The sequence below is a fragment of the Ursus maritimus genome, unplaced genomic scaffold, assembly GCF_017311325.1.
Source record: "Ursus maritimus isolate PB19 unplaced genomic scaffold, ASM1731132v1 scaffold_9, whole genome shotgun sequence".
In the NCBI taxonomy this organism is placed as follows: Eukaryota; Metazoa; Chordata; class Mammalia; order Carnivora; family Ursidae; genus Ursus; species Ursus maritimus.
The window spans coordinates 18,998,503-19,021,410 of record NW_024427107.1 but is presented as its reverse complement, the minus strand read 5'-3'; the positions used below and the strand labels follow the sequence as shown (position 1 = coordinate 19,021,410).

Genomic DNA, 22,908 nt, shown 5'->3' with positions numbered 1-22,908 from the left:
CATTCTCCTGAATGGTTATATCCCAGCTCCAGAATGAAATTAAGGGCAACATAATAGCTGCAAGACAGCCAGTGACCAGACAGGGCAAAGCCATTATTGAAGGCACAGGCGGAGCAAAGATCACTGACTAAGCCAGCCAGGTGTCGGACTACAGACACGCCCAGTCCTATAGTTCGTGGCCATGCTGGCCCTACTTCAGAGCTTCGTCTGTGATCTAAACATATTAAGTACAGGTGTCAGCTTTGCTCCTTTTAAAAAGTACTCCAAACTCAGGGGTTGCTGCGGTGATTCTCTTTTACAGATTAAGTTTTATGGACAAAGTTTACATGACTTGTTGACAAACTCAGCAAATTATGTTTCCTCTCCCTTCCACATTTAATCCCATGCTAATTCTAACTCAAAGGGGGAAAAGGCTGAAGTAGTGCGACTATTGAGTTAGAAACCTAGTTTACAAAATAAACTCTCCTAGTCTGGAAACACACAGAAAAAAGTTACTGCCTTGGGAGATTTGCAAAATGTATTTCAAGGCTGAAAGGTGCTTAATGCTCTACATGTCATCTCCATGGAAGAAAATGAATACTGAAATAAGGACATCTCACATCAGAAGAGCCTATTTCATCCTTCCTGGAGAAAAGAATACATTAAATTGAGCCGATAGAGTACAAAGCTGCTTTTGCAGTTGAAAAAACATGGTGTTGCTTCAAAATGCATTCCCAGTGCTGGAATAATAGAATGAACGGAAAATTCTTTTCCTCTTTAATTTCTATCCTTTCATTTCCCTGACAGCGCTGCCTAATGAATGGAAAGGCAGTGGCCTTACTCAGGTAGAACAGAAACAGTAAGCTGGGTAGCGAGCGTCCTACCCCGTGAGATCTGGGCTGCGCCATGACATTCCATTACCTTGCACTGCACGTTTCCACATAATGGAGCTAATGCCACTGGGTAGACGAGTCTTTGAAATGTCTGCCTTGCAAATTGGCAAAAAGGCTACTCCCTATGATCACCTAATGTAATAATAGCTCTGGGTACTGCAGAGCTGGGCAGATTCAGCTTCGGTGAGGCTTCTTGGAAGTGACTCAGGGTTATTTGAGTTCAGACACATTTATAATGGAAATTGTGCGGCTTGGGGAATTTAGAACAGGCAGATGAAGTTGGGAAGCAAAATGTAATAGTTAAAGAGTTGGACTTTTACCCTGAGCTGAGGCATTTGTTTTTCTGGCAGAGGAACTGTGATGTAATGGGATGTCTTGTTTTGCCCAACATTTTAGGAGCCTTGTCATATTCTCATTCCACTCATGTACACCAGTGCCCCTGCATGGAAAGGTTTGTTCCTGGCTCCACTTTCTTCTTTGCCTGTTTGGGCGCTGGCGGCCATCTTGGAGCTGGTATTTCCAGTCCAATCCCAATCTGCCGGAAGTAGAACTTTCAAACTTCAATCTACAGATCATGCCCTTCATCTTTCTACATGGCATAAATAAAAGCTGTGCTAAGGGAGATCACAAAGCAAATGCCTCTTTTGAAGGTTAAAGCATCAGTAATAATCTGTCCCAAGGCAATTCTCCCTGTCTTACAGATGAGAAAACTGTCTCAGAAAAAAGAAATAACCTGGCTAAATAAGGTCACAAACAGGAGCTGGGACTAAAAACTGTGTTTTTCACTTGTAACCACTATAGTATGCTGCTTCACAATTATTATTTTTTTTAAAGATTTAATTTATTTATTTGACAGAGGGAGAGACAGCGAGAGAGGGAGCACAAGCAGGGGGAGTGGGCGAGGGAGAAGCAGACTCCCCCCTGAGTGGGAAGCCCGATGTGGGACCCGATCGCAGGACCCTGGGGTCACAACCTGAGCCTAAGGCAGACGCTTAACGACTGAGCCACCCAGATGCCTGCTGCTTCACAAGTAAACAAATAAAGAAAATCAAGCTATCATAGCACAGTTGTTTCCAGGTTTTGTGACATAATAGAAAACAAGACCAGCGTGCCATTACAACTAAAATGTAATATTTGGTTCTTGATGAAGATTAAGTTTATTCCTCTGAAGATGCAACACATGAAAGTGAGGGGGAAGAACATGGCTTACACTGTCCATAAACACATCTCCACATGGGTGACCCACTGATCCTCAGTCCCAGTATCAGTGACACGAGCTCTTTTCTCTACACATGCTAATTTTTCTCAGTGACTAGAACCATTTTGCCCCTTGTCATCCAAGCCAAAGATCTGGTGATCATCCTAGAATCTTCCTTTTCCCTAACCTCCTTCATCCAATTAGTGCCCAAAGACTATTAATTCTGTCTCCTACATATCTCTTGAACCATTGTCTCCTCTTCATCCTCAATACCATGACAATCTCCGCTCAAGCTCCTGCATTCAGTCTCAGCTGAATGCTGAGAAGATCAAATGGATCTTCTTAATGGTGCCAGAGATAAATTTGAAATTTTAAATCTTCCAGACAGGAAATTTTAAATCTTCCAGACAGAAGGAAGACTGCATTTTAATGCCTCCCTAGTGTCTTCAAGTGAAATCAGAATTCTTCAGTATCTCATACACGGCTCTTCCTGATCCAGCCCCTACCTATGCCTCTAGCCTCACCTTGCACCATTCTTAAATCACATTCAACCACCAGTCATAGAGATCTGTTGTAGTTCCCGGAGTGAGATATGCCTTCCAGGTGTTTGGTGCGATTGCATCATCTGTGGAAGACATCTGTTCCATGCTGACTGGACCAGGAACACTCTGCAACTTCCCCTCTCTGTCCTTAGGGTGAGTTTTGTGCCCCTTTTCTCTGTTCTCGTGGTAATCTGTGCCTATGTCTGCCACAGTACTTACACTTTGGATACTGTTCTCATTTTATTCAATTGTCTCTCTACTGCATCCCAGTGACTAGTGGAAGGGACTAAGTCTTTATTTCTAGCTTTTAACACAGTGCCTGACATCTACAAACATATAGCAGAAATTGAACAGACTGTTTGCTGAGTGAATTTTAAGTAGTGAAAGACAGTGAATGGACAAAGGAAAACTATGGGAGAAATTGGTAAGGGATTTGAACCAAACATTATCTCAGGCAGAGATAGCAAACTCTATCTCCTCCATGAAGATATTTCCAGAAACCTTACCCTAGACTTGTCTGTGGGTGGCCTGTCTTTGAGAGTCAGATTTGTTCTTCAATTTGCTGTCTTTGCGGCAGGAATCCTGGTTCCCAGCTGGGCAGGATGCCCGACCCTCTGGGCCCTCAGCACTCTCTCCACATCCCCTCATAGAGTGTTTCTCACACTCTGCCTTTCCTTCTGGTTATGTTTTGTCATCTCATCTCTTTCGCTGAAAGCTCCTTGAGGGCTGGGACTGTTTCTATCTCGTGTTTATGTTCTCCACGAGGCATGGGAGGGCGCTTTGCATTTCTTAAGTCCTCAATAAATATTTGTAGAATGAGTGAAAGAATCAGTAGAATTAAATTTCAAAATTACTCTCGATTTCTCCCTTGGGATTATGACTCTCTTGGAAAAAATGTCAACTTTACTGCTGGTACATTTTATTGTGTTTCAGTTCAAGTGTTTTAAAACACAACCCAAAAAAGAAAAAAGTGAGTCCATTGGGTTCTTTTCTTGTATTCAGCTTGCATACTGGTTCATTGATCAGGATACTGAAGTCTTATCTTAACTCCACTGTTTATTAGTGTTTATAAGCTCTAGCTAAGAAGAACTTGCTAAGCCATTATCTTGTTTTCTTATTGGGATTTTAACACTTCACTGGGTCTGTTATCCAAATATGCCATGTCTGCTCAAGGTGTTAGAGAATGCCTGTGTGAAATGATTCTTCAGCAACAGAAAGTCTTTCTAATTTAATCAACTATGAAAGATAACATTAACAAGACAAGGATTAAATAGAGTCAGGAGTCAACACTAAAAATAAACACAATTAGAACACGAGTGCTCCATCCATTTTCGGGGGAAAACATGTTTTCCCTTTTGAAAGTACTTCCACTGCCCACATACTTTCTTAGAATGAAATATAACTTCATAAATGCTGTAGTCATCATTCTCCCTCTGCTAACTGCTTTGTAAATAGAAACAAAGACTGTCTTGTCTGTGACAGTGCTTGGAGGAGGCTACTTTTTGTTAAAATGCCAATGTATAAAAACAATCAAATGTAAAAGAAATCATTTAATATTGCTCCACTCCAAGATAGATGGCTGCCTACCCTACTGTCACCAGTGAAATGAAATTAACATTTTTCTGATGGCTGTTCCCATGTTCATTTATTCTAAAGGTGGATTAGAGTCCTTTCTTTTGATGATATGTGAACTGTGAATACCTGGTATGATCACGAAGAAAAGCTCATTCATTCATTTATTCATTCATACATTCTTGAAATCAGATATTCAATGTCTACTATATAGCACTACGATGAGCAAGGAATAAAACGCAAAAAACATATTCGCTGCTTCCAAAGAATTCATATTCAGGTTGGGCAAGGAGTCATGGAACAATATTTTATAACACAATATGATAAGGGCTATAATAGACCAATACCAAATGATAAGGGAGCGCAAAGAGGAAGAAAACTCAGCCGAGACATCGAAGAGAAAAAGCCAGTTAAGTTGGGTTTTGTGGGTAAGTAGGAGTTTTTCACACAGACACAGATGGGAAAAGCAATCATGTCCGAGGTAACGGCATGTGCAGGCATAGAAACAGAAATGAAAACGGCATTGTGTTGGTTCAGTGCAGTTGGAATACAAATTTTAGTAGCACCTGTGTGGACGTGAGTCTTTGAATTCATGATGGCACTTGCAAAACAGAATAATGTCAAGACTTCTACCTGTTACCGCTAAGTTTGCTTCCCTAAAATTCCATTGAACTCAGAGACCATCTATCCCTAGTCACATTTAGCCACAGAGTGTTTACAAGTTCAGTTTGCATTAGCTGTGAGTGACACTGTGTGGGAAATGGTGGCCAACCCTTTGCAAAAGAGCAGACCTGGGGAGTCACTTACCTTGGAGCAGACTGTGGGGTTCGGTCTCTGATTCCCAAATTCTTTGCTGTGTTCTGAACTCTTGCTCCCTGAAAGAAGCAGGGAAAATCATTTTTAGCTCTACGTTGTATTAGTAATTATTTAATATACCATTAACATTTGAGCATAGAGGATTTATTCCCACCATGCATTTAACATCAAGAGAGACTCGATGAAGCAGAAGAGCGAAATCATCATCTGAGCATTTTCATAACTAATGTTTTTGAGCATCAAAAGATGCTGATATATCATTCCAAAGGATTGATATTTATCTCAGTAGCCATCTGAATCATTCAAAATAAATTTAAATCACAGCTCCCTGTTCGCTATCTCAGCTACGTCTTTATTCCTAGAAGCAAGCAATACTTTAGATGTTGAAAATAAGAAATCAGCAGGCTACAAATACCTGCTATGTCCCCACTTTCGTGGAACAGAAATCACAGTTCTATCACTCTCATGCACCTGTTTTGTCCTCAGCTGAATAATTAGCTATTTTAAACTTCATAGTACTTATCAAGAAAATATTTTCTTAAAGAGTTCTAAAGCAATTCTGGACAAGGCACAGGCATGTGGACCTCTGAAATGTAAGCATTCTGCCTCGAAGCTTAGAGACCAAAGACAATGTACCTTAGCCATGAAAAAGTCTTCGCAACCTGTCAAGTTCATGAATGAAGCTATAATCATTGCTCAGTTCCTAATGGGAATTAGTTACTACATAGAACTAGACACCAGGGTTTGGGGCTGAGAATAGATGAAAGAGAATGGTTTAAAAAAACTCTGAAACTCTCTCTCATGCTACCAAATTTCTGAGCTGTGGGAAGGGGAGAAAGAAAAGGAGAAAAGGAGGAAAGGAAAACAAAACCCATTTTCTCAATATGGACCAAATAAAGGAAAACAAATAGGGAAAAGGGGTGGGGGTGGCAGAAAGATAAATGGGAAGAAATTTAGGAATCACAATTAAACAGTTAAAAAATAACTCTTTATTTTGTAGTATTTTTTGACTTAGAGAAAAGTTACAAAAGCGGAACAGAGAGTTCACATACCCAGCTCCGTAAACTCCCTCTAATGCTTACCCTTATGGTATGATGACCACAACCCGGGAATCAACGCTAGTACCATGCGGCAAGTCTTATTCAAATATCACCGTTTCCCACACTTGTGTCCCCTTTCTATGCCAGGATCCAGTCCAGGATCCCCTACTGCATTTCGTTTTCTTGTCTCCTTGGTCCTTTGATACACAGCAGTTCCTCAGATTCTCTTTGTCTTTCATGACCTTAATATTTTTGATGAGTACTGGTCATTATTTTGCAAAATGTTTCTCAGTTTGGGTTTGTCAGATCTTTCCTCATGATTAGATACAAAAGTGATTTTGTACCTTCTCAGTGTATGAGATCACTGACATTGACCATCACATGATGTCTCTAGGTCTTATCATCTGTGCCATTAACTTTGATCACTTGGTTCAAGTGGTGTCTGCCAGATTTTTCCACTGTAAAGTTTCTACTTTTCTTTTCATAGTTAATAATTATGTTGGGGAAGATACTATGAGACTATGCACATATATTGTTTCTCTTCAACCTTTGCTCACTGACTTTAACCTCCATTGGTGTATCTTGCCTATAACAATGATACTGTAGCATTTAGGAAGGAATGCTTCCATAAATAAGAGTCATCCCTTCTCCCCAAATCCATTATCTATTTATTCATATATTTATTTAAATCAGTATGAATTTATGAGTATTTATTTTATTCTGAGTTAATATTCAATTTTCTATTATTAATAATTTTTTTGTTCAAATTGTTCTAGATTGGCGGCTAGGAACTCCTTCAGGTGGCTTCTCATGTCCTACTGAAAGAATCACAATCATTTTTGAATACTTGTTTATTTTTTGGTACCTCAAGATGTTCAAGGCTCATCTTCCCCATCTCAGCTGGAAATTAACCACTTCTCCAAGGATCCTTGGTTCTTTTTAATGGAGAATTATGTTTAGAACCTGACATCTGGACGCTGGGTATGCTCATTGCTAGTATTGGCATGTAACTGCTTCTAGGTCTTCTCAGTAGACAGAACTAGTTGACTAATGCAAACATCGACAGTTATTTCTACATCTATGTATATCTCTGTGTGTGTGTGTCCATCAGTACAAACTGCTATCTCTGATTCACTCCCTTGCCACAGGGTTCATTCTGGATTACAGTCTTCTTCTTTTCCCTCTTTGTAACTTCTTTTTCTGACAGTAAGAAATTTTATTCTTATTATTTGCAATATATTTACTTATCTATTCAAGCCTAGTATACACATAAACTAGTTTTAGAACTTCTGAATCATATCCCTGTGAGAAATAGATTTACTAAACTATAGTATTTATGTATAATTCTTTTTGTCTTTAGTCTCATAATATTCCATTAAATAATCTGAAGAAAGACTTCTGCTTTCTTGAAAGGTTGAAAATAAAACTGATGCGTATCATGCTAAACACAACTTTTGGCATATTCCACAGTGAATTCACCTATATAATTCTTCATATACTCAACATGCCAGACACTTGCACTTTTAAAAAAAAGATTTACTTATTTATTTGATAGAAAAAAAGAGAGAGGGAGAGAGAGTGTGTATGCACGGAGGGACAGAGGCAGAGGGAGAAAGAAATTTAAGCAGACACCACATTGAGCGCAGAGTCTAATGCAGGGCTCGATCTCATGACCTTGAGATCATGACCTGAGCTGAAACCAAGAGTAGGATGCTTAACTGACTGCACCACCCAGGTGCCCCAATACTTGCACTTTTATACCCTTGCTCATGTTGCTCCCTCTACCTAAATACCCTCTCTCTCCTCTTTCCTGCCTGTCCACCTCACATTCATCCCCCCAGGCTCAAATCAAATACCATCTTGGGCAATAATTAATTGGTCCTTCACTGTATCAGGTACTGTTTTAAGTACATTGAGTGTGTTGCTTTATATAGTCCTCACACCACTATGAGGCAAGTGCTATTATTATCTTTGTTTTAATAATGAGGAAACTAAGTAACAGGCAGACTTAGAATCTTGTCCCAAGTGATACAGACAGTCAACACTGGAGCTGGGATTCAAACCGACATTGTTTGGCTCAAGAATCTATGCTCTTAAGCACTACCATATTCTCACTCGTGGCACGAAACCTTTTCCTGGTTATCCTAGTCAAAACTAATTCATTGTCCACATGTCATTCAGTGTTTACTCTCTGCTAGGTACTATTCTGGAAACCTGTGCCCTCAAAACAAAATATACTCAGTGTCCCAGACATCGAGGGGCTCACAGTCTAGTCACTCATTTATTCCCTGTCTTCTGTCCTAAAACACTGAGTTGTATGCCACTTGTCTGTTGGTGTCTGCATCATAACGATTTTCCCCTTGTGGCCACCATGAGATGGGGCAAGAACCACATCTTCCTTAGTCTTTGTTATCGGTGTCCAGTATAATGCCCTGATATTGTTCGTAAGGAGACAGAATTCTTTGAAATTCCAGTTTTATTAAAAAGGTCAAAACCTTTTTGAGATCGGCTTCCACCAGATAATACTTGGAATGTATAATTTGTAGGATAGAAAACTTTGTTTCTAATGTCAGTGAGAGCTTCTCCCTCAAGCTTTTTATTAATGAGATCAGTTGGTTTTGTAAAAGTGTTGCCTAGGATTATTATAATCATTATCAAAAAATTAGAAGGGGCATAGGACCCTTCCTTCGGTCTTTCATCTTTCCTTCCCACTCAACTAGGGCGTCCAACCACAAGTCTATGAGAAGTACATATACAAAATCTGTACATGAAAATAATACTGCAGTTACAAGAACAAATCATGCTGAAGAGCTGCTTCTTCCTCAAAAGGAAACTAAAGATCTTAGAGAATCTTATTCATTAACCTGGCAAATATACCAACCATTCAGTCTCCGGAGAGTTGTATCTAAATGGTTGAAAGGCAGAGAGAACAGAAAAGTTAGATCTTTGATTCCCACCTGTGTTCTAAGTACTCCGATCAGAGGCAGGGAAGACTTGGCTTGCAGAGTGGATCCCACCCACTAATCCCGTCTCCTGTACCAGCTGAACCCTTGAGACAGGATGCACAGCAGAGGGAATATTGCCAAAATCACTCTGTGCACCAGGTTAGCCCGGGTTCTCCAGAGAGGGGGCCCCAGGCTCTCTGATCTTTCACGGAGGAGTCAGAGATCAGTTCTTTGTCTCCAAGCCTCTTGGAGCAGAGAAACAAGTAACAAAGGAGGGAAGCTACCTATTTTAAATGTATTATTTTAAAAATATGGAAGGGAGAAGAAGAAGTGATAAATACAGAAAAGCAGTGCAGTTAAGAAATCGACCAGGAGGGGCGCCTGGGTGGCACAGCGGTTAAGCGTCTGCCTTCGGCTCAGGGTGTGATCCCGGCGTTATGGGATCGAGCCCCACATCAGGCTCCTCCGCTATGAGCCTGCTTCTTCCTCTCCCACTCCCCCTGCTTGTGTTCCCTCTCTCGCTGGCTGTCTCTCTGTCAAATAAATAAAATCTTAAAAAAAAATAAAAGAAATCGACAAGGATTTTATAAGAAACTTCATAACTTTTCAGTTGCCTTAAGTTATATTCTATAAATATATAATAATACATACTAATAATATATGTAAATATCACATGTACATTGTGTACATTAACACCAGTTAAACAAGTCATTAAGGCTTACATAATATGATTTTTACTTTCCATCTCTATTTTATCTATCTCCGTTTTCAGTTGTGAGAACTTAAAGGTTTTGATTATTGAAGTCCATGTAGTCTGAATGTATATCTAGCCAATCCATCATTACTCCTCTACTACATTATTCTAAAACAGGCTAATACCAGTCTTGTAGTCTTGCCATAAACTAGAATTTTGAGATGGCTCCTTCAAGTCTTATTGCAAACTTACTCTAACAGCAACAGAGTGAAACAATGTTTAGTCTCTCTCTGTTTTTTTGGCATTCCAAACCCACCCCCGATATGGATAATCACAAGTTTACCTTGATCTACCTTTTAAAACCAAATTTGTATATCCACCCAAAAAATCCTTCCCCAATCTGCTGGCATTTGCATCTGTATTTGCCCTTTTCCAGCTGAACCACAGTGTGTCCTGTGCCTCTTGCGGATCTAACCTTTACTCAGCAAATCCCTCTTGGACCTGGTGAGATCTTGGTTTTCAGTCTCCAGCCCCAGGGTTCCGAGCCTGAAGTTCCAATGTATCTCCACTTGTTGCACTTTTTTTCTGAATTGCAGACCCCAATCCGGTGCTGGCCTCATGACTGCTTCCATGGATTTTTTTTTTTTTTTTTTGACATTCTGTAGTATAATCTTGGGACCAAACCCACAGGGATTTGTATGTTTATGCAAGAGCTATATGTTAAGGCTTGAGTAAATAAAGTAGTTTTAACTATAAAAGTGTATCTTAATAAAACTAAGCCACCTGGGGAGCCTGGGTGGTGCAGCTGGTTAAGCATCTCTTGGGTTCAGCTCAGGTCTTGATCTCAGGATTGTGGGATGGGCCCCAAGTTGAATCGAATCGGGCTCACTCTCGGCAGGGATTCTGCCTGAGACTCTCTCTCTCCTTCTCCCTCTGCCCCTACCCCCATGTGTGCTCTCTCTCTTTCTCTAAAATAAATAAATAAATCTTAAAAACAAAACAAAACTAAGTCACTCACTATCACTGGGCAATTCAGACCAAGTGAGCACGCAGAGAGATTTGTTAGATCAATTTTCTGTGGTAACCCTGAGAAAATGTGGCAGAAGAAAATATAAAATTGATCTTTTCCAACTTCTTTTGTGTTTCTACTAAGTTGTGTCTTTTCTATTAGATTAAGTACATTTTCCTAATAATCAATAAATTGGAGGTTAGTGCATTTTTCTTATCTTTTAAAAGAATTTTAAGAGTTAAAAACCAAACCATCACATTTAAAATACCATTGGGTATTATATCAAAGTTCATTATCTTGATAAGAGAGTATATTCCCACCTATAAATACTTCGGTGACCTAAAGACATTCCTAAGATTGCTCTTCTCCTCTGAAGGAAAATCTGAGGTATGTACTTGATCTTCAGAATAATGCACAAGTTTCTTAGCATGGCTTGGAATTCCCTTTGGGAGCTCCAGGAGCAAGGAGGGCCCTCAATTCTTTCCTCTTCCTTGTTTCCACCCCCTTCCTCAATGTATTCCCAGAGCCTTAGTAAATTACCTGCAATGCCCTGAAAATGCCATGGATCCCTTGACCTTGTCCTTTACATAAACCCCAAATCCACTCCTGCCCAATTTGCCTGTCCAACCCCTTTCTTCCTTCAGGCTACCTCTTTAGACATCTCTTTTTGCAGCTTGGTTAAATTATTGGAGAACCCGCATCCCTTCATCCCTGGGGGTGTTTCTTGTTCACACTTACCCTCTGAGCCTGGAAAAATGTCTCTCACATCCAGGCACCCATCAGACACCTGAAAAATGCTGATTATTCCGATTAAACCTGACAAATCCTTATTAAAAGGAAGCTTCAAATCCAGGTCCTGTAAAACAATCCCTACCCGGTGTGTGAGACTTACCTGCTTCCGCATCACATCTGTGGCCTGCATGATGTAGCGAGGAGGCAGTCCGTGGCTTCGGGCCAGGATGATGGCCTGCTCCAGTGTCACACTCAGGGTGCACCTGTGCACAAAAGCAAAAGCAAGTCCAATTCCATGTGTTCCCGTTAAACACTTCAACACAGTTTGGGTTACTAATGAAGAGGAACAGAATATATTATTCTTAATCTGCCTCCTCAGAGAGTTACTCATTTGTCTTTGGGTATCCCCCATGTATTCATGAGGTAGATATGTTAATAAACCTCTGTTTGTTTTTCTCTTATTAATCTGTCTTTTACTATAGGGGTCTCAGCTAAGAACCCAGAAGGATAGAGGGAAAATTATTTTTCCTCCCCTACACTAATTTCAAAATCAAAAAACACCAGCCAAAATGGAAGCAGCTAGACAATGAACCAGTGATTTTTCTACATAGAACACCTGGCTCTTTTTTTTTTTTTTTTTTCTTCTAAAGTAGGCTCCACACCAAGCATGGAGCCCAGTGTGGGGCTTGAACTCCTGACCCTTAAGATCAAGACCTGAGCTGAGATTAAGAATCAGATAACCAACTGAGCCACCCAGGCGTCCCTAGAATATCTGTTTAAAAATAGATTATAGAGCTACATGATTGGGGTCCTAAATTAAGTATTTAAATTTAACAAACTCATAATGAACTATGTTTATGAGTTTATATACATAAAGTTAAATAAACAGCATTATAATAAAATCTATTATCAGATATTATTCTTTACTGGTATTTCATGTAATTTAAAAGACTTCCTAATATTTTTCATATATGTCTGCATGATAGTTAATAGATTTATACTAATTTATGCCCAATAGCTTAGAAAAATAAACAGTGAAATTAATATTCACTGTGATCAGAATTGATAGTTTAAAAAGTATGTTTCTTGCACCCAATCTAAGACTGTACAAATTTTAAAAGGAACTGTTATTTAGTTATATGATAATGTGATGCCCAGAGCAAACCTAAGAAAATTCAGAATTCAGCCCTTGCATTCAGTGATTGGTGTGCCTTGTCCTTTGTCTTCCCCTTTTAAAGCATTTCTTTTATGTCCTTCCACATTTTTCTCTTTGGCAGCTCTTAGAGCTTCTGTTTATTTGTTAACATTTTTCAGGTGTTGTTCTACGAATTGCTTTTTAGGGGTACCTTTTGCATACATTTCACTGAAATGTTCATTACTTCTAGATGTTTTGTGTAAAATTCATATGAGCAGATTTTGTTTTACCTTCCTTTTAATTTATGTGTATTTTGATTGTGTTTTTTTCTAGTTTTGCATTTACCTCCCTGTAGTTTGGTGTTTTTCTTACATATGTATTTATCTAGGTCTGTTCAGTTTTTCCTTGCAAATGAAAGGTCTACCATGTAATTGTTTCTATGTGAGGAATATCTAACTCACTTTCGGTTAGAGGTTGTACTACAGAAGAGCAACCTGCCTGCTAGATTTTGATACTGATGAATTAAGAAAAAGAGGAGTAAGGGGCTTTAAATATTACTGCTGAAATTTTAGAAAGAACTTAACAACGTGTAATTGTATTATTATGCATAATTGGATTCTAAGGAGAAACACGTCAAGTTTCATTGGCTGTTCAATGACCTGACAAGCATTAACACGACAGAGAACTCTTTACAAAGCGTTAGTAACACATAGTCCGATAAGCTGAAGTGTTACAATTAGCTTCTGGTAGTATGTGGTATTTCTAAATATTTAGTGTATGAGTCTGATAACAATAGATACTTGTCCTTTTACTTGTTCCTGCATGCCCTAGAAAGCCAAGGAGTACAGTTGACAGTTCACCCTTCAAAAATCAATTTTTCACAAAGCATTTAATTGTCAGCTTACTTGACAGACCATAACTTTTTTTTCCTCCTTACGGTCTCCTCTACTCCAATTTTAGGTCCTTATTGATTCTAACATTTTAATCAATAATGCTCATTACACTAGCTGAATGACACTAAGAAAAAAATCTTTACCTTTTTCTAATCAAACTGAAATATGTCTGTTCTTCTAGATAAAACATGACTTGCCTTCTTCTAACACTTGTTGTGAAGGATTTTTAACAAGCAGCTGTAATTTTTATTCATTTTTAAAATCTTTTTGAATGGTTCTATTTCTCCCTACTTTAAACTGTAATAAACAACAGTACAGTAGCAAATTATCTTCCAGAGACTTTAAAAGATTTTGCTCTAATCTCCCGATCAATCAGCATGGCCAGTACCATGCTCTCTGAGAGGGTCCCTCAAAATGTCATTATTTTGAACCAATCACACACACATCACCTAACAGAAAAATCTACCTTGAAATGGATGTGTACGCTTTCTTTCCTACCATATCCAAGACAGATGGCTTTGTCTACCTATTTCTGCCTGTCAATACCAACCACTGTGTATGTTCCAATTAGGTCCCAAGATTAATTTGAAATTTTTTAAAAAGTGAAACATTTAGGGGCACCTGGGTGGCTCAGTTGGTTGGGCATCTGCCTTTGGCTAAGGTCATGATCCCAGGTCTTGGGATTGAGCCCTGCGGTGGGCTTTCTGCTCGATGGGGAACCTGATTCTCCCTCCCTCCGTCCCTCCTCCCCATGGGCTCATGCTCTCTCTCTCTCTTGCTCTTTCTCAATCTACTTTCTCTCAAATAAATAAATAAAATCCTTTAAAAAAAAGTGTATTTAAAAAGATACGATGAGGTCAATGTGGGAAATACTGCCTGTGTTTGATTGACAGTTGATTTGTCCAGTGGAGGCCTACTTTTTCCATCACAGCATCACAGGACTCCATTCTCCCGAATTAAGCATGTGGAAGAAAGCCCAGCAGTAAGCCCACAACTTTGCTGTTAATATATCACTATTTGCCTCCTAACGTTTTGTGTTCTCTCAGCTATCTCAATCTGAATGTCAAGTGGAAAACCTCAGTGTTTGCAAGAAGCATTTTGATTCTAGCATTCTCGGAAAGATTCCAGATCCAGAGAATGGCACGTGGTTTTTCAGTGGTGCATAAGAGTCAGGTTTTACAAGAGATCATTTGGTTTTATAGGTACTTCGGTGATTACCAGTGAGCTCTGCTAACTCTGGACAAGACAATGAAGGAGCATTAGGAAGGCTGGGAATCCTAGGCAAATCCACTCAGTACAAGGGTTCTTATCAGACCCGCCAATTTCCTTTCTAGCAATAGCTCTGTTTTCATATTAGGCAGTTAAATTAAAATTTAAAGAAATGTATATTTTGGCCCCATCCTGGAAAATATGGGCCTGCTCCTTCTAGCTGCAGTGGAAGTCACAAAAATAAAAAAATAAAGGTCACAGTGGACTTTGTCCTTCATAAAAAGGCAAATATAACATATACACAGAAGAAAGTTGTTCTATAATTTGAGTAATGAGACATTCCAAGTAATAGCCCTGCTTAGAGCATACTCCTGAGAAAATGTACTTGACAGGGCTATAAAATTATGCAGAAATTGTGAATTTCCCCACAGAAAGAAAAAGGAAAGTGTCAATATATCTGTGCTTATAATGAATAAATCTTCTTGACATATTTTGTATTAAGAATAGATCCCACATCACATCAGAGATTTAGCAGAGTTTTAATATGATAAATGTAACCTGTGGTTAATGGGTCCAATTTAATTTGAAAGGCACTTTGATTTAACAGTGCTATGGAAAAGTCACAAAGAAGTAACTTTTGTTCATTCATTCACTCAATCAATATTTTTTGAATGTCTGCTTTGTACCTACAAGTACTAGATGCTGGAAGAAGTGGATTTGCCATCAAGCTAGAAAAGGTTGAGAGTCAGCGTCCCTCACTTGTAGGGTTCCCTAACAAATTGTCCACATAGCCACATGCTTTTATAAATTTGAGAAAGTAAAATGTTTTAACTGCAAATGGTTATGACTGCTGTCTTAACCATGTCTATCCCAACTTCCCTCTGTCATGTTCTGGAGTGTTCAAATGGCCATGATTATTTCTGGTACTGAGCTAAAGGAAGTAGAATTATGGTGCACTTAGGCTAGGTTGACTGGAACCTACATATATGATTCACAGTCATTTCCATTTATAGTTAGGTTATTATAGTCTCCTGGTGTAGAAATGGATTCCAGAGTATTTGTACTGCCCATTGTGCAAACTCTCTCACCTCATGTTGAAAAGGAGGTGCAGAGCCCAAGGTTGTAATGCAATGTTCCTATCCTGAGGCACCCAGGACTGTATGTGGTGGAGGAAAAACCAGGCTAGAAATGTATAGAGCCAGAAGCTAGTCTGTGGAATATTCTTCCAAATGTTATGGTTCATATGCTATGGGACCCTGTAGGGGTTCTCATATCTGACAATGATTTAAAAATTTCTAAGAGATTTAGCAATAGTGTTGAAATTAAAAGGCTTTTCTAATCAATAACTTTTCTTTAAAAAATTTGATCAGCCATGCTAGAGAAAAAAACAGAATTATTGTCCTATTCTCTCTATAGAAGATTATATCACAAAAAATACAACAGCAAACAGAAAAAAATCCCATCCCTTCTGGAGGTCAAATTTCGGGGGTAGGGGTAAAAAAGAAAATAAGAGGCAAATACATAATACCAGGTGGTGATAAGTTATCCAGAAATGTGAAATTTTTAAGGGAATAGAAAGTGAACAGGGTGCAATGGCAGAGGGAAATGCTGTTATTGAGAAGACCACTTCTCAATATTTTGGCCTCATCCTGGAAAATATGGGCCTTAGTTTTTAGCTTTTCTTAGGGAGAGCAAGTGCAAAGGCCCTGAGGTTAATGCATGTTCTGTCTGCTTAAGAGCAAGTGTGGAGCTCAATGTGCAGGGCACACAGAGAGGAGAAGGAGATGAAGTTAGAGAAGTAGTCTGGGCCCCAACATGCATGGCCTTGGGGGTTAGAGTTTAGAAGTAAGTGAGTCTTTTATTTATTTCCTTGGTTGATGGGGAAAATTTTTCAACATTTACATTATGCGATGTAAAACAACAATTTGTTAAGCAAATTATCAAAATAATTTACTAAGTATGTATCCTTAATATACTCTCAATACTGTGATCAAAGCATTTTCAGTTGCTTTTGAGGCAACTTTTGCAAAACCAAACTCTTCATTCTGATGCTTGAGGATTTCTACCAACTGCTCTCCCATGCTCCACTCCATCTTCCCAGCACCCCAGCTATTCCACCCTATCCAGAACTTTCTGCTTGTGGTCAACATCTTGGTACCATTGCATAAACCTCTCCCCAAATAAGGAACATCTATCCACTTTTGGAGTGTCTTTCAACATATCACAAAATCTTTCTGAACGTTGAATAGCGGTTGACACATGGGTGTCACAACCAGAAGTACTGGGATTTGAGGACGCCTTGTAGGACTTTGGCCAGGTTACTTGTACTCTCTTGGCCTCTATTTTGTTATCTGTGAAATGACAAAAGCTGGCATACTGGCTGGATAAAGTGCCATAAGAATTACATGAAGTGGCATGTGTGATCACTTAGCCATGCCTGTGGTGATGCTGCCCCCACCTCTCTCTGCTGCTGGGCTCACACTGCGAGTCTGCCTACATGCGCTCGTATGGGCAATACGTTACTTGGAAAATCCAAGGAACATGAGCTTTCATAAATTCCATTTCCCAAACCTCACTGCATTTTAACTATTTACAAAAGCTCTTTCTCCTTTTTATTTTAAAAAAAGATATTCATTAAAATGACCCTGTGGTTAATTTTTATAAAATCTTATAATTTTATAAAATTATGATGTTATATGATTATGATAAGTTCATGAAGTTAGTGACAAACTTCCACCAATATCTCTTTTATATATTGGGGTTTGGTAGAAGTAGAGCTCACCTGACTATAATTTGGTACTTGCTAACATGCTTCTTTGTGATTTTTATTTCATATGTTTGTCCCAACTGATCCTAGACCTCAGGTATCAATTTTATTTTATATGTCAAACTGTAGAGTGAAAGGTCAGGGAAAGCATGTGAAACAGCCTCCTGTTGGCCAGTCTAATTTCCAGATGGCAGGGGTACAAAAAACAATCAGCATCCAAACCTCGCCCTCATCTAAGTCTCATTGGAGAGACAAAACTTATTTTCCTAAATTACTTTAAATGTGACATATTGTATTTTGACCATTTATTAACTCATGTCTATTACACTCTATTTAGTTCACTTTGTAAGACTTCAAATCTGGAAGCAAGTTACATTAGTTCTTTTTTTTTAAAAAAACGTTAATCCTTCTCTTTAAGATGATTCATGACATTTCTGTAATAAATTACATTGAAGATTCTCAAAACCCAAGGATCTTCTACATATTTGGTCATTTACCATGATTCCAGACAAAAACATCAATTTTACTCTCAATTACCTTGTTTTAAAATAATTTTTGGTTTTTAAATTCCCGATTACCTTTTAAAGCCTCCAGAGCTCAAATGCTTCATTTAATGTTGATTCAAATTATACTGAACAAGGAAGCCAATTTCCCAAGGGTTGAAATGCATTAAATTGAACCCTTGGGGACATGCATCACATCACCCCTTTGGGGCCACAAGGGTGACACAGTAACTCGCAGGGAAACTGATATAGGAAACCAGAACCATGTGAGCTTTATGGCTTTGAGCTCTGTTTTCTGGCAGTGGATTTATCTGCTGACTCTTAGCTCACAGTCAGGACTCTGCTGTTCTCCTTGGTAGCTAATCATTACATTGTTCTCTTCTGGGGGTGATCCCAAACTCTCCTATTACTAGTGGAGAAGGGTCACTCATCTTCTGACACAAATAGAGCACATGAAACACTGGTGTGATGAAGAGCTCTGAACTGGCAGCCACAACAATTTGCCATAAACTAACACGATGTAGATGATTGAGAAACATTAAAATAGGAAATGCAACCTTTAGCAAGGGATAGTTTGTTTTTTATCTTCCCCATATTTGTAAAATTCAGGCTAAACATTACTTTGAAAATTTTTATTATACTCCTTAATAATGTTACATATTTAATTAACAACAGAGAACTGGGGTCTCTGGATTTAGGGATACACACTGAGACTTCAAAAGCTTCTTGAGCAGCGATTTTAACTCTTTTGTGCAAAAATAGTAGAATTGAAGCACTTGGAGAAGTATATTCTCTTTTTTGTGTGTTCATGCAGTATAATTAGCAGAATAATTTCTTGTTAGGAAAATAGGATATATGGGAAGCACATACCCACATCTAAAGGCATCCGTGGGAGGGGGTCTTCTGAGTTTAAGGGACCATATGTCAAACAACAGTTTTGACCAGTTCTGCAAATGGTGGCATTAGACAGGACCCCTTAACCATCTATATAAACTGCCTAACTATTGAAACTCATTGAATTATTTGCATCAATATGAAGGTTAACTTGGTTTTGTACTAGGTAAATATAAAGTGAAGCAAATATTTCACAATTCTGAAATCAGTGCGTTTTCCCCGATGCAGAATTCTACATAATAATCGGAGTCTGATTTTGTTTTTTTTTTTTACCTCTGGTCTTCCATGGGTACTGCCTCATTTTCACCATTCTTTATAACTCTTTGCTGCCTTCAGTCATGGAAACAAGAGGGAGAAAATTCCCTCAGGGCAAATACATCCCTCAGAGTCTATATAAGGACATCCCGAGGAACCTATTATTTTGATAATATTCCTCACATGAGTTATATGCTTATTATGGTTATAGGTGTGTACATTTAGAGTCTTACAGATTGACATTTTAAAAACATGAAATAATTCCCCCCCTTTCTATAGAAGTCTTTTTTCCTCCTTTAATTAAAAGGCAGACCCATTATACTTGTTCAAGTGACTGTCACAAACAAGTTATTAGGAGTCTAATCAGCTGTGGTTCTCCGAGGTACTCTACTAAGCTGATTATCTGGGCAGCATCCGAGTTTTGCAGAGAAATAATGACTATTTCACTCTCAAGGGAATGAAGCAGGTGAAGTAAACTGGAACACAGCCGCTACTGCTCTTGCACACTACTGTTTTATACACAGAAGCTCTTTATGACCGATGGAAGGCTCTGCTGATGGTCTGATTTTATGCACTCCACGGCATCATCTGAACTTCGGTCCTGGGTAGCCTAAGGCAGATTAGTTTCAACAATCTTTGAAATAAGATACATTTCTCTTTGTTGGAAAAATATAAATGATTCTGCTCAGTTTCCAAGTGAGCTGAAGTCAAGAGTCAGATGCTGAGCCCCTTTCATCTGCATTTTTAAATGATCACTTTTGTGATGGGGTGAAAACAGTGGGAAGAGGCAAGACTAGGAGAGTCAGAGTGAGACTGTACCAAAATAGGCAAGAGATATTAGTGGTGCACCTAGAGAGGAGAGATTTATAACATAGTAAGAAACAGGAAATTAAATTAGCATGAAAGGTACTAGACTTAGGTATGTTGACATATGGAACTGCACAATATATTCATCTGTTATAATGGATGAGTTTAGTTTGACGGCCTGGGGGTTTATAACATTTCAAATATATATCATAGTATATCTGATTCATTATTCTTATATTAGTTCCTTAATTTTTAAATTTTTAAAAAGATTTTATTATTTATTTGTCAGAGAGAGAGCACAAGCAGGAGGCCCGACAGGCAGATGGAGAAGCTGGCTTCCTGCTGAGCAAGGAGCCTGATGCGGAACTTGATCTCAGGACCCCAGGATCGCGACCTGCACTGAAAGCAGACGCTTAACTGACTGAGCCACCCAGGAATCCCAAATTCATTCATTATTAATCACTCTCATCAAACCTGTCCAGTTATCATTTATCAATATTTTCTGGGTTCAGAAGAAAACATTTGAAATCCTAACAGAATCAGTTCTTTAACACTGTCGACACAAGTTATATATTCTTTCTGTTGTACGTTGAAACGTACAAATCTATTCCTTCCGTCATTTCATTTAAAAACTCAATCCTCTGACCATCTTTCTCCTATTGTCATCACTAAAGAGAACCTGTGCTCCATAGTATGGCTGTCTGGTTTCCAAGGTGGTTCTTTTGTCAAGAACTTTTTTTTTTTTTAGTTTTATTTATTTATTTGAGAGAGAGAGAAAGGGAGAAGGAGAGGGAGAAGCAGGCTTCCTGCTGAGCAGAGAGCCCGATAGGGGACTCAGTCCCAGGACCCTGAGATCATGACCTGAGCTGAAGGCAGACACTTAACTGACTGAGCCACCCAGGCGCTCAAGATCTCAGACTGTAAGTGCAGTGACACCAACGACTCTCACCTCTCCGGTTTGGCATAGCGCGGTGCACGCCACACAAGTGGTGCTCCTGGTTTCTTGTTCTCCTCAATGCATGCATGAAGAAGCATGTGCTAGCACCTGATTCATTTCAAGTTCCTAAATATTTGTCTCTATTCTAATACATACTCTTGGTTTTCGACATCAGGCAAGAAAACTTCCTGTCCTTGAATTCAAGGGGATCCTGTTCTGCTGTCGAATGACTTTCTACAAGCTACCCAAGGAGGATTCTAAAAATAAGCTCTAATAGGGCCCAGTGTTTTGTGTATTCTATTTCTTACAGATCAGAGGAGTCAGCTCTTGTATTTTTCATGCTCCTCTTTCGTCTCTTCGTGACTCATTACTGTGACTTCTTTTCTAGCTCTGTTGAGATATAGCTGACATATAACATTTTGCAAGTTTAAAGTGTATAACAGGTTCATTTGATACACTTATATGTTGCAAAATGATTACCACAGTAGGTTGGCTAACACCTGCATCACATCACAAAATTAACCACTTCTTTTTTGCGGTGAGAAACATTTCAGGTCTACTTTGCAACTACTCTGATTTTTTAAATAGTTCTTACAAGATCTCCCCTATTTTGGTAGGTATGAGCTAATTATTTTAAACAGATGCATTTCATATTTTAACTCTGTAATGAGAAGATGGATTCACTATCAGAAACACGGAGTAAGGAAAACTCAGTGTTCACTATTGCCAGGTCTTACAGTATGCGCTTTCACATACATTGCTCACTTATTCCTTATGCCATCTTTTTCAGAAAGAAATCATTATTTCCACTTCACCAATAGGTCTCCGAGAGACCAGGTGATGTAATCACGGTCACACAGAGAGTAAGTCAAAGGATTCAAAACCTGTTTTCTCATTCAAATTCCAGGGCCCTTTCCATTGTACCAAAATCACATCATGTGGATTACTGCATTTAGAAAATTCCAGCTCCCCACATCCATAATTCAGCAATCACAATCTCGGTCTCAGCATTTATACTTTAAATGCATTGTTTTGGTAGAGATTAATTCAGCCAGCCCAAACCACTTCACTATGAATGTACACCCCATCATACGAAAATACATTCATGATTAAAAAGGATTTAGATTTGAAGCCAGCTAAGTAAGTATATTGATTGTACAGCAATCAAGTAAGAAAAATAAACTGAAGGGAGATTGCGTGCCTTCTCTACTACAGATTTGCATTTTTCTATATAAAACCACTGTTCTGTGTAAAGCATGTTCATTCCCGCAGTGATCTCTTTTATTCTGGCTTCTAATTACTTTTAAGTACTGAGCACAGAGCAGCAATGTGAAAAGTCTATTGACAACCGGAATGAGGCACCTGAATGAAGAAACTAATTGTTTAATGTTGTTTCTTTTCCCTGCTCCCTTTTATTACCTTACACCGAGGAAGAATTGTACACCTGCGGGGTAACGCAGTACGTTAACTACTGCTCAGTCCCCAGGGGGATGCTATGACTCTGCGCACGCAGAGTCTCTGCAAAATTAATGTGGAAAGGCCCGCTGCCGACCTGTTGATCTTTCCCACCTTGGTCACCCTCAGCCAAGTGTTTGTGATAAATGGAAATCTTGAGAAAATTGCCACAAGTCTACAGGGGCTTCCAAAACCTAACACCTATGTCCTTCTTCCCTTGTAACAGAGAAAGCCCTTTTTCAAATGAAACACATAAATATGCATATGTGAAAAAAGGGCAAAGAGGTATTTGTTTTCAACAATAAAGAATTCACTCATTGGTGATGGGTATTAAGGAGGGCACGTATTGCAGTGAGCACAGGGCGTTAGACGCAAACAATAAATCATGGAACACTACACCAAAACCTATTGAAGTGTGGTATGGTGACTAACATATCATAATAAATAAATAGATAGATAAATAAATAAAATTTAAAAAACAACGAAAAAAAGAATTCACTCATCTGATACACACACACACAAGTCTAATAAAATATTAAATATTTACATTCTCCCTATAAGAAAATGCGAGTGACAGTCTAACAATAGTTGTAATCCAAAAGCCTGTAATCACTCAGGCAAGTGTCCAGTAGA

General features: G+C 38.8%; 1 protein-coding gene across 1 annotated transcript in view; it reads right to left on the bottom strand.

Moving 5' to 3' along the window:
• PREX2 (phosphatidylinositol-3,4,5-trisphosphate dependent Rac exchange factor 2) overlaps positions 1-22,908 on the bottom strand; it is a 272,900-nt gene that overhangs the window by 4,232 nt on the left and 245,760 nt on the right. Inside the window, exons 38-39 of the mRNA XM_040625832.1 lie at positions 11,581-11,683; positions 4,992-5,059 (exon numbers count right to left, since the gene is read on the bottom strand). Coding sequence (XP_040481766.1) covers positions 4,992-5,059; positions 11,581-11,683 — 171 coding nt within the window. The remainder of the gene's footprint in view (positions 1-4,991; positions 5,060-11,580; positions 11,684-22,908) is intronic.